General features: G+C 60.7%; 1 protein-coding gene across 3 annotated transcripts; it reads left to right on the forward strand.

Moving 5' to 3' along the window:
- The first annotated feature begins 73 nt into the window (after positions 1 to 73).
- On the forward strand, positions 74 to 13,603 carry DPEP1 (dipeptidase 1). 3 transcript variants are annotated; one of them, XM_082438201.1, is made up of 11 exons: positions 74 to 135; positions 7,427 to 7,590; positions 11,146 to 11,278; positions 11,493 to 11,625; positions 11,776 to 11,926; positions 12,072 to 12,141; positions 12,460 to 12,636; positions 12,726 to 12,810; positions 12,884 to 12,959; positions 13,090 to 13,225; positions 13,303 to 13,603. In XM_082438201.1, exons 2-11 carry the CDS (start codon positions 7,487 to 7,489, stop codon positions 13,468 to 13,470), a joined length of 1,233 nt encoding a protein of 410 aa, XP_082294327.1. In that variant the 5' UTR covers positions 74 to 135; positions 7,427 to 7,486; the 3' UTR covers positions 13,471 to 13,603. The 3 variants fall into 3 exon arrangements, with proteins under 3 accessions (XP_082294327.1, XP_082294325.1, XP_082294326.1); XM_082438199.1 differs by lacking the exon at positions 74 to 135 and adding an exon at positions 3,684 to 3,945 and having other exon boundaries at positions 7,427 to 7,555; XM_082438200.1 differs by lacking the exon at positions 74 to 135 and adding an exon at positions 3,713 to 3,945.
- Positions 13,604 to 15,154: the final 1,551 nt, after the last annotated feature.

A 15,154-nucleotide genomic window follows, 5' to 3' on the forward strand; every position in this document is an offset into this window, starting at 1 on the left:
GTGCCGGGCACGCCTGGCTCACGTGTCTGCAGAAACGCGGACCGGCTGACACGTGTGTGGCATTCAGCCCTCTGTCCCGCGCTCTGAGGTGCGTCGAGAAGGCCCCCGGGGGAGTTGCTGTTCTGTGTAAGGGAGGTGAGGCCGCCTGCGGAACTCGGGTAGATGGAACTTGAGAAAAACAGAAACAAACCCCCAGGCCTCGCGGGGAGCCCGGCGCTGTCTGGGCTGCAGGATGGCTGTCTCCTCCTGCCACCGCGGGCTGCCTGGGTCAGGGAGCTGTGGAGAAGCCACCAGCCTGAAGGCCACTCCCGGGAGCTGGGTGGACGGGGTGTCGTCCATGAGGAAATTGGGCAGTGAGGATCTGGGGGCAGAGGTCCAGGTGGTGGCTTCATGGCTGGGCGTGGATGGTCGAGGGGCCTGAGGACAGCCCAACCCAGATGTAGCCGGGTCTGACACTGTCTGTGCCCCAGGGCCTCCTAGGACACACCCCACAACCCACCAGGGGTGGTCATGTGCCAGGCTCTGTGGGTGGTCACGGGCTGAGGGCATGGCTGCCGGCCCTGAGGTGGGCATGGGGGCTGGGTGGGCACAAGGACACAGAGACAAGGGCGTCTGCAAGGCTAAGCATGTGTGTGTTGTGTGCTGTGTATGTGACAGGACAGGTCTGGTAAGAGTGTGTGTGTGAGTGTATGATCACATCTTTGTACTTACGTCTGAGTGTTTGTGTGATCACATCTGTGTACTTATGTCTGAGTGTGTGTGCTTATATTTACGTGCTAAGTATGTGTGACTCTGTATGTGCACATCTGCATCTCTGAATGCATATGTGCTGATCATGTGTACAAGTCTGCATGTGTGTACTTGTAAGCATGTGCTGTGTCTGCACATGCAGGTATGGGACATGTCTGAGCATTCTCGTCTGCGATGTTCAGGTGTGTACGTGTGCAGGTATGGGGATCACGGGTAGGTGTGTCTGCACGTTCGCTGTGTTGGTGTCTCGGGGCACAGGCGTCTGCACGCAGGTGGTTGTGCGTGTACACCTGTGTAACTGTGCATTGGATGTGGGTGTGCTCTGTAGCCTGGGTGGTGTGTGGTTGGCTGTGTTTGCACGTCTCTCTGTGTTTGCTCACGCACATAGCGTGTGTATTCCCGAGGGATGGGCTGTGGACTCAGGCCCCGCATGCTGCTCTGGGCTGTGTCGGGGCCTGGGCTCTGGTCCCTCCTGGCTGGTCGACAGCCCGGCCCACATGGGTGGGGGCAGTTTCGGTGGACCCAATCTCGGTCCTGGGAGCTCGGGTGAGCGCCTGGCCTGCCGTGCAGGGGCCTCGGGTGTGTGAGCATCCAGTTGGGCCCTGACTGCTCCCTGGACGCAGAATCTGCTGTCTCTTCATGGGCCGCCTCTCTGTGGCTCTGGCCGAAATTTAACAGCGCTGTTTAGTTTCTGTGTGTTTATTTTCCTGTGTTCCTTCTGTTTATGGCAAGTGACATTGATGTTTCCAGTTAATAATATTACTCTCCTTATTTAAATAAAAAGTGATAATGCTTTAAAGCAAGCTATTAAGCGGCTCCCCTGAGAGCTGAGCTGGCTGCAAGGCTGGGGCGTCCTCCCAGGGACCCGCCGGGGAGAGCACGTGTCCTCGGCCGCCACCGATGTGGGGCTTCTCATTACTAAGGCGACTGTGGGGTGCGGCCACCTCCAGCAGGCCGAGGCGGCTCGGATTACTCACCCCATTTTACAGACCAGGACACTGGTCACTGGCAGCGGGAGAAGGGCCAGCGGGTCAGCTCCCTGTCGCCGCACAACACGTCCTCGGCGGTCTCCCATTGCTCACGTTTCCGGGCCCGGCGGGGCCAGCTGGTCTCTGGCCCGCGGAGTCCGGCCTCAGCCGGGAGCTGGCAGGGTGGCCGGTGGTCGGCCAGCCGGCGGGGAGCTGGGCTGGTGTCTGCCTTCCCGATGGAGTGTCCAGCACAGGAGCCAGGCGGCAGCACGGAAGTCACGCCCGCCGCCTTCTCTCTGCGGGTCAAGCCAAGTGCCCCTCCTCTCGGCGGACAATAAGGAGGGCGCGTGGATGGAGACGCGGGTGCTGCCGGCTCCGGGAAACACAGTCGGCCACGCGGGAGTTTGAACCCAGGGTGGCCTGGTTTCCAAGCTCATGCCCTTAACAAAGCCTGTTCGCACCTCCTGAGAGCCAGTCTCTAAAATCAAAGGACGGGGGCCAGGCCGTCGGGCGTGGCTCTGTCTCTGAGGCTCACGTCCCTGGGCGCCGAAGCGGAAACCCTGTGAGAACCTCCATAGCGACACCCACCGCATCCTCCAGGTCAGAAGGTCAGCCTGGGATGGGCATCTCCTCGCCACGTCTGTCAAGGTGGGAGGACTTGACTCAAGCAGAGCCTGCTGTGTCAGAGGAAGGAAGGATCCTCGGCGGGCAGGTTCAGCCTGTTTCTGGGGACGAGAAGCTGGACGGAGGTGGCCCCTTCGGGAACACGTACAGAGGGGGCGGCAGGGGGGCAGGGGGCGGCCACCCAGCAGAAATCGGAGAGGAACTCGGTTCAGACGTCACGGGATGGGGTGGCAGTGAGAGACGTGGCTGAAATCGGGCTTGTGGACGGCTGGATCGTGGACCAGCTGACCCCCAGCGCCCAAGTACACAGACGCACGACCCTGGTTGGCCCACGGCCAGGCTGACTCTGGGGGAAAAGACACCAGTGGGTCCTTCCCTAAAAAACCATTTGTTTTGAGAATCAGGGTTGCTACTGACATGCTCATGTTAGATGCTGACATTAAGGGCCCCCACTGTAACAGCGGCCCCCCTCTTGAAGCTGGGAGGCTGCCCGTGTATCCACAGTACAGCAGCTTGGTTACTGCTACATCCTTAAATATTACGTATGAAGTGACAAAGACCTCCAGCTGGTTGACAACAGCCTGCACGTGCAACAAAAGGTCCAGATAAACAATGGAAAAAAAAAGGTCCAGAGGAAACATTATCATCCAGTAAACAGGAGAAAATGAAACTTCTCACTGATATCAGACAATATGGCTTCCGTAACAAGAACAAGGTGCAAAGGAAAAAAAAAAACCCACCAACAGAAACACAAGAAAGCACTCTTGGGAGATTATATAATTCCTGAAAGAAAACTTTGGATAAAAGTGCTCGAATTCAGAACTGAGGAAATTCATAGAATAAATTCAAAGAACAGAATTTCTATTCTATTCATACGTTCACAGAACAGAAATGCATAGAATAAAAGCATGAGGAAACCTAAAACAGGAGAGAAAAACACAAGAGACAAAAAGGATCAACGCGGGATGGCCAGCATCTGACGGAGCGCCGTGCCCAGGAGAGTGGGCAGAGAGGAAGCAGGAGAGAAGGGATTCCAGGGCGTGTCCTGGGACCAGAGGCAGAGCTGGTGAACGTGGGTGCAGGGCAGTCGGATGAAACAGAGTCTCCAGTGAGGCACGACACTGAGAAAGTGCAGAGCCCACGGAGAAAGAGGGGATTCAAGGAGACTGTGCAAGAAAGCAACACGCCGCCTACAGAGAACTGGATTCCCGGCAACAGTGCGGTGCAGATGGCCCCGGAAACTTCACTTTCAGAGAGGAAACGGTTTATGACCCAGAACTGCATGGCCAGCAAAACTGCTGCTCAGTTATGAGGGCATAATAGTCATGTGCAAACCCTCCAGGACTTGGAAATCCACTTCCCGCACACCCACTGCTAGGGGTGGTTTGGGGACCAGCTCTACCAAAAAGGACATAAACTAAAAGGCAGAGGGCTCAGGGCAGAAATTAAGTGGGAACTATAGATCCGAAGCCAGGGGCGGTGAGGTAGAGGCCCAGAGCTTGGAATATTGTGAGGACATGGTAACAGCACCCAGTGGAAGGAAAAAAAGGCAACCAGAGACCCCAGGATGGACACTCAGACTCCAGAGCACACAGGTTCAAGGGTGAGTTCGGGGACCTGACCCGCGGGGCCACAGGGCGGCGATCCCAGCAGGAGGTACCACGGTGACTTGTGTTCCGGACAGCTGCTGCGGCTGAGAAGTGTGAGCGCTCACACAAGCGGCCCGACCCTGAGCGCCCCGGCCAGCCGCAGGCTGTGAGTCACCAGAGAGAGGGTGTGGAGCACACGCTGCACAGCGCGAGCCCCCCTGGGCGTGGACTTGGGCCCTTTGGGTGTCATATTCCGGGGCCGTCGCCCTGGACATCCTCTCCTGTTTGAACAAGGGTGTACCCAGCCTTGAGTCTTCTCATGCTCGGGTCACCCTGGCAAGTGCGGTCACGCCCTCAGCTTAGCTCCTAGAAACGCCGGCCTCTGTCACCAACCTGCAGGAGCGTTCTGCAGCTGATGTCACGAAACCTAATGTGAATGGCCCGGTGAGACCAGCTGTGCGGAACCGCGGGGGGAGCTGGGACCAGAGGAAAGGTCAGATGTGGCCTTGACTCTATCTAAAAGTTTCACATTTCGTTCATCATGGATTTTTTGGGGGGGCAGGAATTTTTGATTTTTAAAAATATTGCGTTAAAATACTAGTTATCTCCATGACTGAGGTTCCTAGTGTCCCCACTTTGAAATTTGCCCCTGAGACAGTGCCTTGCTCTCCCTGCCCTCGCCCGGCCCCGGGCACCTGAGCTGCAGAGGTGGGAGGCTGGGGCCAGATCTTACCCCGGGGAGGAGAGAGTCCGTAGGTGACGTGCAGAGTGGGTGGTGGGGGGGCCCATCCCTCGGTGACACGGCGACAATGAGACACTAACACTGAAAGTCCCCCTCCTGCAGTGCAACTGGGCCGTGGGCCCCTCGCCTTCCTTCCTTTCCACTGTTAAACTAATGAAGTATTACAGAGGAATGAGCAGAGAATTTAAAATCCTTTAAGCAATTAAATGAATTCTGAATTTAAAATGAAAAGGTCAAAATCAAGTGTCTGGCAGATTTAAAGAGACAAACCCATGGAGCCACCTGGGGAGGGTGGAAGGGGTAAAGGAGAACTGGCAGACCTGGAGGGCCCGCGTGCTCACAAAGGAACAGTCAGTCTGCCGCGGGGGTCGTGGCTGCAATGCTGAGAGATGGCCCCTCAGCCGCGGAAGCAGAGACACGTGGATCACACAGGATGCCACTATTCCCAGGGAAATGGCCAAGGAAGTGCCGCAGACAAATGAGAAAGAAATCAGAACGGATATCTCAAGAGAGGAGGAGACAGAGTATACAAGACACAGCAAACCTAGGAACATGTGTGGTTACATTTAAATGAATGTCATGCCCCGTGGGCTGTAACTCTAGTGGTAAGGAGTTTATATGTTGAAAGAGGCACACAGACTTCAATACGACTGTTACAAGTATGAGGGAAGACACTAGCAAAGTAGTGACACGCAGAGGAACTTTCTAACCGTGGTAGGAAGGGAATCGAAGTAACACGAAGAACACCGCAGAAGCAAGAAACGGGAGGAGCAGGGCCGGCCGTAGCTTGGGAAGTAGCAAGGCTAAGGGGAGGATGCAGTGCTGTCACCGTCGTACTGGCTTAAACGGTCACATTTACAGACAGAGACGCTCAGATGAGGTGAAGAAATAAAACACAGTTATATGCTCTTGCAACTTCCCTGGCGGTCCAGTGGGTAAGACTTCGCCTTCCAGCACAGGGGGTGCTGGTTCCATTCCTGGTCCGGGAGCTAAGAGCCCACGAGCCTCGCGGCCGAAAAAGCAAAACGGAAAACAGAAGCAGCATTGTAACAAATTCAATAAAGACTTTAAAAACGGTCCACATCAAAAAAAAAAAAAGAAAATTAAAAAAAAATACAATCACATGCTCTTAAAAAAAGCCAACTCTGAAACAAAAACGATAAGGGGAAAATGTTGAAAATACATAGAGACAAATGGAGCGGGCCAGTGTGAACAAGGGGGGACGTGTGCTCACAGCCGTGTCAGAGAGGAGGGTTCCGGGGAGAAGCCCCCCCAGCTGCAGACAGGCATCACCCGCCACAAAGCAGCAGCGTCGGGTCACAGAGACAGGCCGGGGAGGTGGAGGGGGCTGGACACAGAGCACGGAGGACCATTGAGGTGTTGGGGCCATGGGGACAGTGCGAAGGGCAGACGGGGTCCTGGCTCGGCGTGGCGGAGGGACACCCTCGGCTTTAATGCCCGTGTCCCGGCCCAGCACCTGCTGGGCCACAGTTCCCAGGCAGCGTGGTCAGAGCCTGGATTCCTCGCCCTTCAAGGGGGTCTTTTCTGCACAGAGCGGTGAAGAGGGTGGAATCCCAGGGCCTGGCACTGAGGATGCCCCGGTGGGGAGCGGGGGCAAGTCCTCGATGGGGTCTGGGGCTGGCGGCCTCGTCCCCGGGCATCTGGGTGGAGGACGCCCCGGAGCCCCTCCTCCCGGGGTGAGTGGTGGGTGGAGGGAGGGAAGGTAGACGGCCCCACCTCTGCTCAGTCTCCCCTGCAAGCTGCCGTTTCAACAGGAGGGAAACGGGGCTGGAGGCCCAGGCCCCGGGATGCACAGCTAATGACGGCAGAGCCAGGGTTGGGACGTGACCCCCTTCCCAGGCGGGAGAAAGGGCCTGGAGCTGGGCCCGTCCTGTCCTTGGGGCCGGGTCGGGGCTCAGGGAGACCACCGGCCTGGGACCTGGGCTCCACAGGGCTGGTCTGCATGAGGGTCCAACGCCATCCAGGGACAGAGGTGGCAGGGAGCCCAGCGAGGGGGTAGGGTCTCCACAGCTCAGCAGCCCTGAGGATCCAGGGTGGGCTGGGGTCACCCAGCTGCCCAGCAGAACCCTGGATGCTGGCCCAGCCCTGGGACCGGGATTCATGATTCACTGGACCCAGCGCTGCCTGGGCATCCGGTTCTCAGAACCGTGCCCCCCACCCTCCAGCCCCTGCCTCCCCCAGGAGACCTGAGTGTGCGCCCCCCAGCAATAAGGAACTGCAAACGCTCCAGGCTTTCGACCCCAAGCCCCAGCATCCAACGTGCTCGGTCAGAAGCCTGCAGCCGGAGCGTGGGTCGCTGTGCAGACGCCCCCAGCACTGCGGTGGGGTGTGGTGGGAGTGCCCCTGCCGGGCTGTGCCCCACCTTCCAAAGAGAGTAACAAAAAACTACTTTACAGGCAAACAAAGGGGTACATTCAAGGACACAAAATTGAATCTTGTTTGCAGACCTCAGACACCGGGTCCTCGGGGCAGGACACAACAAACACTGGCGGCCCCTTTCCCTGCGCTAGCCCATCCTCTGCCCCGCCTCTGGGCACCAGCCCCGCCCCTGGGCACCAGCCCCGCCCCTGGGGTTTTACTACACTTGGCCTGGCCCAGACAGCGACGCCCAGCCTCAGGGGCGAGGAACTCCCATCTATCCACCCTTGCGGGGAATGTGCTGATTACTGATAAACAGGGGAGGTCCTGGCAACAATCACCTGGACCAAAGCCCTCTGTCTTCTGGCGCCCAGGACGGCGGTGAGGACAGACGCACAGGAGCAGCAGGGGAGTGCATCCCTGGGGAGGGTGGCATGTGGACCAGCTGGTGGTTCTGGCCCCTGGTGGCCGTCTGCACTGCGGACCAGTTCCGGGACACAGCGGTGAGGCTCATGCAGGGCACGCCTGTCATTGACGGGTAAGCCGCCACCCATGTGACGGGGCCGGGAGTCCGGGCCGGGGGAGCTAGGGTCGAGGCTCATGTGCCCTTGACCTGAGACAGGAGCTGCCCTGTCTCCAATGGGACTCAGTTTCTCCAACTGCACTATGGCCTTTGCCCTTTGCTGGACTCAAGTTTTTTTGTGGGCTCTCTCAGGGCCCCAGAGACTTCAGTAGATGAGGGCCTGTGGGGAACGCGGCAGGAAGGAGGGGAACGCGGCAGGAAGGAGGTGAATAGTGAGGCCTCCAAAGCCTCAGCAGCTCCCGGGACACCCCACAACCTGGACCCCTGGGGGCTGGATCCCAGCTCAGAGTGGGGCTGGGGCTGGGGGCCCTTGGGGCCTGGCCCAGGGTCCTGTGTCACAGGAAGTGCAGGTGAGGGTGGCGTCTGCTCTGGCCCTTGGGGGACACTGTCGGCCCTCTTGACCCTCCTTCCTGAGACCCTCTCGTCAAGCCTACCCCTCGCTCCATCCACCTGGGGTGACCCCATCAGGCTGTGTGCGCCCGGCTTGACCTCACCGAGGCATCTCACGCTTCAGTGCCCCAGGCCAAGCTCCTGGGTGCCCACTCCCCCTGCCCCCCTTCCAGCCAAGACCCTGGTGACACCTTGTCACTCTTTCCCTGGTGTCACAGCCAACCTGGCTGCGCCTGTCCCCTTCACTTACCCTCCACCCCCGCCCCTGTGCCTCTGACTGCCCCCTCCTGCCACTGGCCTGAGGTCACGTCTCTGCACTGCAGCCAGAGGAAGTCTTGGAGACACAAGTACCAGCCCCTGCCCTTCCAGCTCCAACTCCCACAGAGCTCAGAGCAGTAGCCGGAGTCCTCCCAGCGGCCCCCAGGGCCCCTTGACACTGCAGGCAGGCCTGGCACTGCCCTTGCCGCCCTGCCCCCGCTCCCACCCCCAGCTCCTCGGGGCTCTCCCAGCCCTGGGAAGGACGCCACCTGTACACACACACTCCTGCCCCGCCTGCTGTTTCCCACCGGGTGCTGGGAAAGTTGGGGTACCCACTTGCCCAGCCTTTATGGGACAAAAGCCCTGCAAGAAAAGCAGAGAAAACGGGTGTCTCATCACATAAGACTGGCAGGGAAATGCGGGGCAGCCCTAGATAAGGAAGTGGCCATCAGGGGTCAGAGTGCACCCTTCCATCCCTCCCTCCCTCCGTCCTCCCCTGGTCCCTCCCCTCCCCCTCCTTCCTGGACCTCCCATCCCCCTGCCTGCATCTGAGGGTCCTCACATGGCTGGGTCTCCTCACAGGCATAGGAAGTTTGCTGCAGAGGCCGCTGCCCTTTGCTCCCATCCTGGAGGCCCTGCTGTCTGGCAGGTCTGGGCTCAGGGACCAGGCATCCCAGGCCAGCAAGGGCAGGTAGAATATGCCAACAAAATGAATGTTCCTTCCTTCCGGGGGACTCAGGGCAGCTGGGCACAGGGAGAGGGGGTCCGAGTTTAGGTGCTGGGAGCTGTCCAGAGGTCCATGTGAGGGGTAAGATGGCTCAAAGAGCCCAGACAGCCAGGAGTACTCAGGAAGCTGGGATCTGGGGAGCTGGGATTATCCAAGGTCTTAGAAAGCCAAGACTAGGCTGACAGAATCTAAACCAGTTAGTATTAGCTACTCCTGTGGGTAAGAGAGACCCAGATAAGTAGCTTCAACAACAGAGAAGTCCAGATGGAGTCCTGGCACAGCATTCCATAATGGTGTGGCCACCATTCCCACAGTTACCTCATGGTTTAACGTGGCTGCACCAGCTCCAGCCATCACATCTGTAAGCCATAGCTGGCCTAAGTGTGTGTTTGGCTGTCGTTTCTAGTACTTCCCAGCACTCGGAATCCTCCCCTCCCCTCTTTGGGTAGGATGGCAGGGTCCTCTATCACAGCTGAGGATGCTACCCAGGCCACACAGATAAGGAGGGTAGATCCGTCAGGCTCCAGAACAGACTCCAGAATGTGGTGTTGACCTTAGTGCCGATACCTACAAAGGGAGGACAGGCTGAGTCGAGGAGGGAAGAGCAAAGTGGAGGCAGCTGGAGCGTGGGGCTGGATTTCCTAGAGGAGCAAAGGAGTAAGGTCCTGCTCAGCGCTGCCTCGGGGACAGTGACCAGGGCCAGCCCCCCCCAACTCTGCAGTGAGGCAGTGACCTCGCCTTGCTGGAGTTCATCCACCCCTCAGTCAGCAAAGGCGTCCTGACCACCAGCCCATGCCCAGCAGTCAAACCTCACAGCTGGGGCAGGAGCTCCCCAGGAGACCAGGGGCAACTTCCAGGATCTGGAGCCCTGTGTGGGGCCCAGGGAGCCCTCACTTCCCACCGGGAGCCATGGCCACCTTGCTGTGGAAGAGCCCACCCCAGCGGGCCGGACGACCTGGGCCGTCACGATGTTGACATTGTTAGTGACCCTCACAAGGCAGCCCCGTGTTACAGATGAAGAAACAGACACCGGGGAGGGAGCCAGGGCTGGGGGTGGGAACTAGGTGTGGGCAAGGGTCCTGGGGAGAGTGGGCATGGCTGCTGGGCTGGGGAGGAGGGGTGGATGGGAGGGCCCGCAGTGGGAACAAAGTCCCCTCCGGGCTGTCCTCACAGCCCCCTTGTCACCAGACTAGGGATCCGCTGGTCGGCTCCCTGGATGTCCCGTGTGTGTGTGCCCGTTGGCTGGTAAAAGCCAGATGCCGACTGGTGGGCCAGGGCTGGGCCTGAGACTCTGAAATTCTAACCAGCTCCCAGGGGCCGAGTTCCCTTCCGGCACCTGGAGCTTATGGCTCCCAGCGGTCTCTCCCCTGGGGGCTGCTCCTGGTCCCCCTGTGACAGTTCCTGGATCCAGGGAGGAATGTGCCCCATGGGTCCTGCCCTGGAAGACCCCCACCTGACAGCCCTCCCTGTCTATCCCCTCCTCTCCTCCACCCGCACCTCACCTCCTGCAATGCACTCACCGCCTACCGGCTCCTGGGAGAACTTCAGAGGGCCTGTCCTTTGGAAGCACAGAGGGATCTTCTTGGAAATGGTGCAGGACTGTCCCCAGGGACAGAGGCAGCAGAGGGCCTCTGGGGCCCCCAGATCCCGCACTGGTGCCCTGCTCCCGTGGCTGCCCCCCAGGGTAGGCCACGCCCCACACTTCCCCACCCTCTCCCTGCAGCAGAACGATTTCATCTTTAATCTGTGAATCTCCCCCAGGCCTACACTCAGGAACCCCATGTCAACCAGCCTTGTTCATGGAGATTGTTTCAACTCCAAGCTCCCCCGACCTCCACGATTTTGAAGCCAAGCCGGCATCTGCCCTCCCTCTCCCCCAGTGAAAGGCTCCGGGAGGGAAGACCTGTCCACTTAGGGCTCAGCTCAGTGACCTGGCCTGGGGGTGAGGCCAGTTGAGAAGCTCACCTGTGCTCAGGTGTGTTCAGATAACAGCAATCACCCTGTGACCTTCCTAGTACTCAGCCCACGAGAAGAGGAGCTGGAGAGGGGACAGCCTGCCTGGGAGGGAGCTCGGGGGGCCCGGGTCCAAGTGGCCATCCTGACCTGCCCCTGACCCCTCCTCCTGGCCCCTCCAGGCACAATGACCTGCCCTGGCAGCTGCTGAAACTGTTCAACAATCAGCTTCAGGACCCGAGGGCCAACCTGACCAGCCTGGCCCACACGCACACCAACATCCCCAAGCTGAAGGCTGGCTTTGTGGGTGCCCAGGTATGGTCCGGCCCGGAGCCTGAGGCACTGGAGCCCATCGCCTCCTCCCTTGCTGCCCTTTCCTGGTGGTGGCGTACCGCCCCGGGCCCTGAGAGGGGGCTCCGATAGCCACTCAGGCTGTGGGGAGGGCTTCCGTGGCCGGAGGGAAGCCAGAGCCCATGTGCCTGGGGCCCGGCTCCTCAGCTCCCAGCGCCTCCCCCCGTGACCCCCCCAGTTCTGGTCTGCATACACGCCCTGCGACACCCAGAACAAGGATGCCGTGAAGAGGACGCTGGAGCAGATCGACGTCATCCACCGCATGTGCCAGCTGTACCCCGAGACCTTCCTGTGTGTCACCGACAGCGCAGGTGGGTGCCAGCGCCCACCAGCCCCGGTCCTGAGCAGGGTCTCCTGTGCCGCTCTGCGGTTTGTTTCACGTGGAAGCCAGTCCCCACACCCGGCACCCGGGCACACGTGTCACCCGGTGCCCACCGCCCCTGGCCAGGCTCTCCTTGCAGGCATCCGGCAGGCCTTCCGGGAGGGAAAGGTGGCCAGTCTGGTCGGCGTGGAGGGCGGCCACTCCATCGACAGCAGCCTGGGCGTCCTGCGGGCGCTCTACCACCTGGGCATGCGGTACCTGACCCTCACCCACACCTGCAACACGCCCTGGTGAGCAGCCCCGGGGGGGCCGGCCTGGCGGGAGGGTCTCAGGGCAGGGACCGCCCCGGTACCAGTCTCTCCTCCTGCGGGTCCTGAGGTGGGTGGGCCCGGGCAACCACGCTGCCTCTCGGGCGCCTGCTCTCTGCTCTCCCAGGGCCGACAACTGGCTGGTGGACACGGGAGAAGACAAGGCCCGCAGCCAAGGCCTGTCACTCTTTGGGCAGGTGAGTGGGGCGCGGGGCCTCGGTCACCCTCAGGGGACCCGGCGCGTCACCTGTTTCCTCATCTGTGAGATGGGCCAGCAGGACGGGTCTTCCACTGGAACCCACAGGTCATTAGAGTGGCCTCCAGTCTTCTAGCCACTGAAGGGCTTGTTAACACCTGGCCAGTGCCCTTCCCCACACCTGGACTTCCCAGGCGGCCGCCAGAAACCCCAGAAGGTCGTGTGAACCCACGTGTGCACGGCACAGCCTGCCTGGTCCCAGGGTGCCGGCTGAGACCCTCCAGGCTGTGCGGGTCCCCTGAGCCCCGTCCCCCCTCAGAGCGTCGTGAAGGAGATGAACCGACTGGGCGTCATCATCGACTTGGCCCACACGTCCACGGCCACCATGAAGGCCGTGCTGCAGCTGTCCAAGGCCCCCGTGATCTTCAGCCACTCCTCGGCCTACAGCGTGTGCCAGCACCGGCGCAACGTGCCCGACGACGTGCTCCAGCTGGTGGTGAGAGGCGGGACCGGGGCCGTCCGCTCCTGGGCTGGCCCTTGCGGCCTGGCCGCCCCGCCCACAGTGCCACCCTCTCTCCCGAGCAGAAGCGGACGGGCAGCCTAGTGATGGTGAACTTCTACAATGACTACGTTTCCTGCAGAGCGGAGGCCAACTTGTCCCAAGTGGCAGGTGGGCGGGCGTGAGCAGCCGGGGCGCTGGGCCGGGGCCTCTCGCAGGGCCTTCACGTGCTGCCTCTCCGCAGATCACCTGGACCACATCAAGAAGGTGGCGGGCGCTGGAGCCGTGGGCTTGGGTGGGGACTACGACGGTGTGTCCAGGTGAGGCGAGACCCCCTCCACGTGCTGTGAGGGGCAGGGGGGGGCGCCGAGGACGCCGGGGCTCGGGATGGGGGCCCCCAGGCCCTGCCCCCTGGGATGCAGAGCCTGGCTCTCTCCACCCGCATCTCAGGCTCCCCTCAGGGCTTAAGGACGTGTCCAAGTATCCAGACCTGGCGGCGGAGCTGCTGAGGAGACAGTGGACCGAGGCAGAGGTCAAGGGCGCCCTGGCCAACAACCTGCTGAGGGTCTTCGAGGCGGTGGAGCAGGTGAGGGGCCCCTCACTCCCCACGTCGCCGACCACCTCCTGCCCTCAGGCAGGCGGCCGACCTGTGTCTTTCCCCAGGCGAGCAGTCACACGCAGCCTCCCGGAGAGGAGCCCATCCCATTGGACCAACTGGAGGCCTCCTGCAGGACCAGCTACGGCTACTCAGGGGCCCCCAGCCTCCACCTCCAGCCGGGGGCCCTGCTGGCCTCCCTCGCGCTCCTCGTCCTCTGCCTGTGTCCCCTCTGACACCCTGGTGGCTGGAACGGCAGCGACTCCCTGTGCGCTCAGACTGGCCTGTCCTGGGCAGGCACCTGTGCTCCCCTGGGCAGTGCAAAACACAGGCACAGTGGGACCCTCAATAAAGTCGCCGGTCCTTCGAGTCTTGTGTCATCAGCACCCTGGCCCTGGAGGGGGCTCCTGGCTGGACACCAGACACAAGAGTGCCTGAGTCCTGAAGGTCAGGGCCGGAGGGGTCAGGGTCTGAGAGGCTTTGCGTGGACCTTGCTGGAGGGTCTTTAAAATAACACACAGGCGCCAGCTGCCACCTCCCCACACACATCTGTACACAGGCGCGTGCACACACACAGGCACGCACACGTGTACACACCTGCACCCCACATCCTCATACCGGTGCACACCCATGCACGCACATATACACACCCACACGCACTCACACACGTGTGTGCCCACGGCCCACCCCTGGGGCCAGCCTCTCTTGGCAGACAGGAAAGCAAGGTCCGGAGCAGGGAGGACCCCAGCCCTGCAGGGTGTCCTCACACACCGTGAACAAGGCCCCTGCAGGGCAGGGCTTCGCCCAAGGGGGGCTCAGTAGCGTTCCCCCTGCCACCGGTCATTCAGTGCACGTGTCTTGAGATGAATAACTTAGTGGGTGACAGACCCTGGACAAGACCCCCAACACATCCCTGCTGGCCTCTTTCCAGGCCAGAGCCCCTGAGGATGCCCCTCTGTGCCATTACCCACCGGTGCCTGCCAGCCTGGGCCCTGGGAGCCAGCGAGGGCCTCTGGGCTGGGGCCCTGCCTCTCTCTCCCAGCAGGCACTCTCTCCAGGGAGACCTAAAGCCACCAGCAGGGACATTGTGGGTATTTGCTGATCACTTAGGATCAGTTTAACGTTAAAGGAGAAAAAAGCAAGTCGAGGGTTTCTGTCCTGAGTTGGCCGAATCCTGCCCAACACGCCAGCCTGCCACGGCTGGCTGATTTATCTGCCGGGGCTGTTGGCAGCTGGAGGGCCCCCTGGTGGGCTGCAGGTGGGCACGCCTAATTTTGCTAACTGGGAGGGATTTTCCCATAAGAAACGCTTTACTATTCGTCGGAAATCATCTTAACCACATTAGAATCACACCAGAGGCCACCCCTCAAGTGCCGTCCCCAGAATCTGGTTCTGGGGACCCTTCTGCTCGCCCCTCATTCGCCCTGGGAGACACAGGCCTGCAGGCCTTTCCTGGGGGTCCTGGTGAGGGGCTCCAGGGAGGCGGGTGCCACACCTGGGCCCACCCAGCAGCGTGGAGTCTGCTCAGGAGCCCCTGGAGGGCTGTCTCCCCAGGCAGGGCCCACATCAGCGATTCTCCAACCAGGCAACGAGCAGCCCCAGGCCCTGTTCAAACCCAGACGTGCTCAGAGGGGACAAGGGGGGCCCAAAGCCACAGGTGGTCACTCTGGCAGGCGGGCTGGGCACAAGGGGCAGGGACCCCACTGTGGTTCTGATTCTACAACCCCGGCCACGGTTCACATGCCCGAAAAACTGATCAAGACCAGCCAGGCTGCAAAGCACCGGCGTGAAACACAAGCCAAATAATCTAACAGACGCCAGCCACTTTGAAGAGGGCGTGGCTGAGAGCAGAGCCTTCTGACGACACATCGAGGGGCCCCGGCAAGGCCTGCGACAAACCCAGTCCTCTGGTGGGTAAGG

This window comes from Balaenoptera physalus, assembly GCF_965194825.1.
Source record: "Balaenoptera physalus genome assembly, chromosome: 19".
Taxonomy (NCBI): domain Eukaryota; kingdom Metazoa; phylum Chordata; class Mammalia; order Artiodactyla; family Balaenopteridae; genus Balaenoptera; species Balaenoptera physalus.

What these genes read in the sequence shown, in the direction of transcription:
- DPEP1 (XM_082438199.1), top strand. Translation starts at nt 3,860, where the DNA reads ATGGTAACAGCACCCAGTGGAAGGAAAAAAAGGCAACCAGAGACCCCA. An exon ending in CAACTTGTCCCAAGTGGCAG is followed by an intron (nt 12,811 to 12,883) that starts GTGGGCGGGCGT and finishes GCCTCTCCGCAG; the next exon opens with ATCACCTGGACCACATCAAG. An exon ending in TCTTCGAGGCGGTGGAGCAG is followed by an intron (nt 13,226 to 13,302) that starts GTGAGGGGCCCC and finishes GTCTTTCCCCAG; the next exon opens with GCGAGCAGTCACACGCAGCC.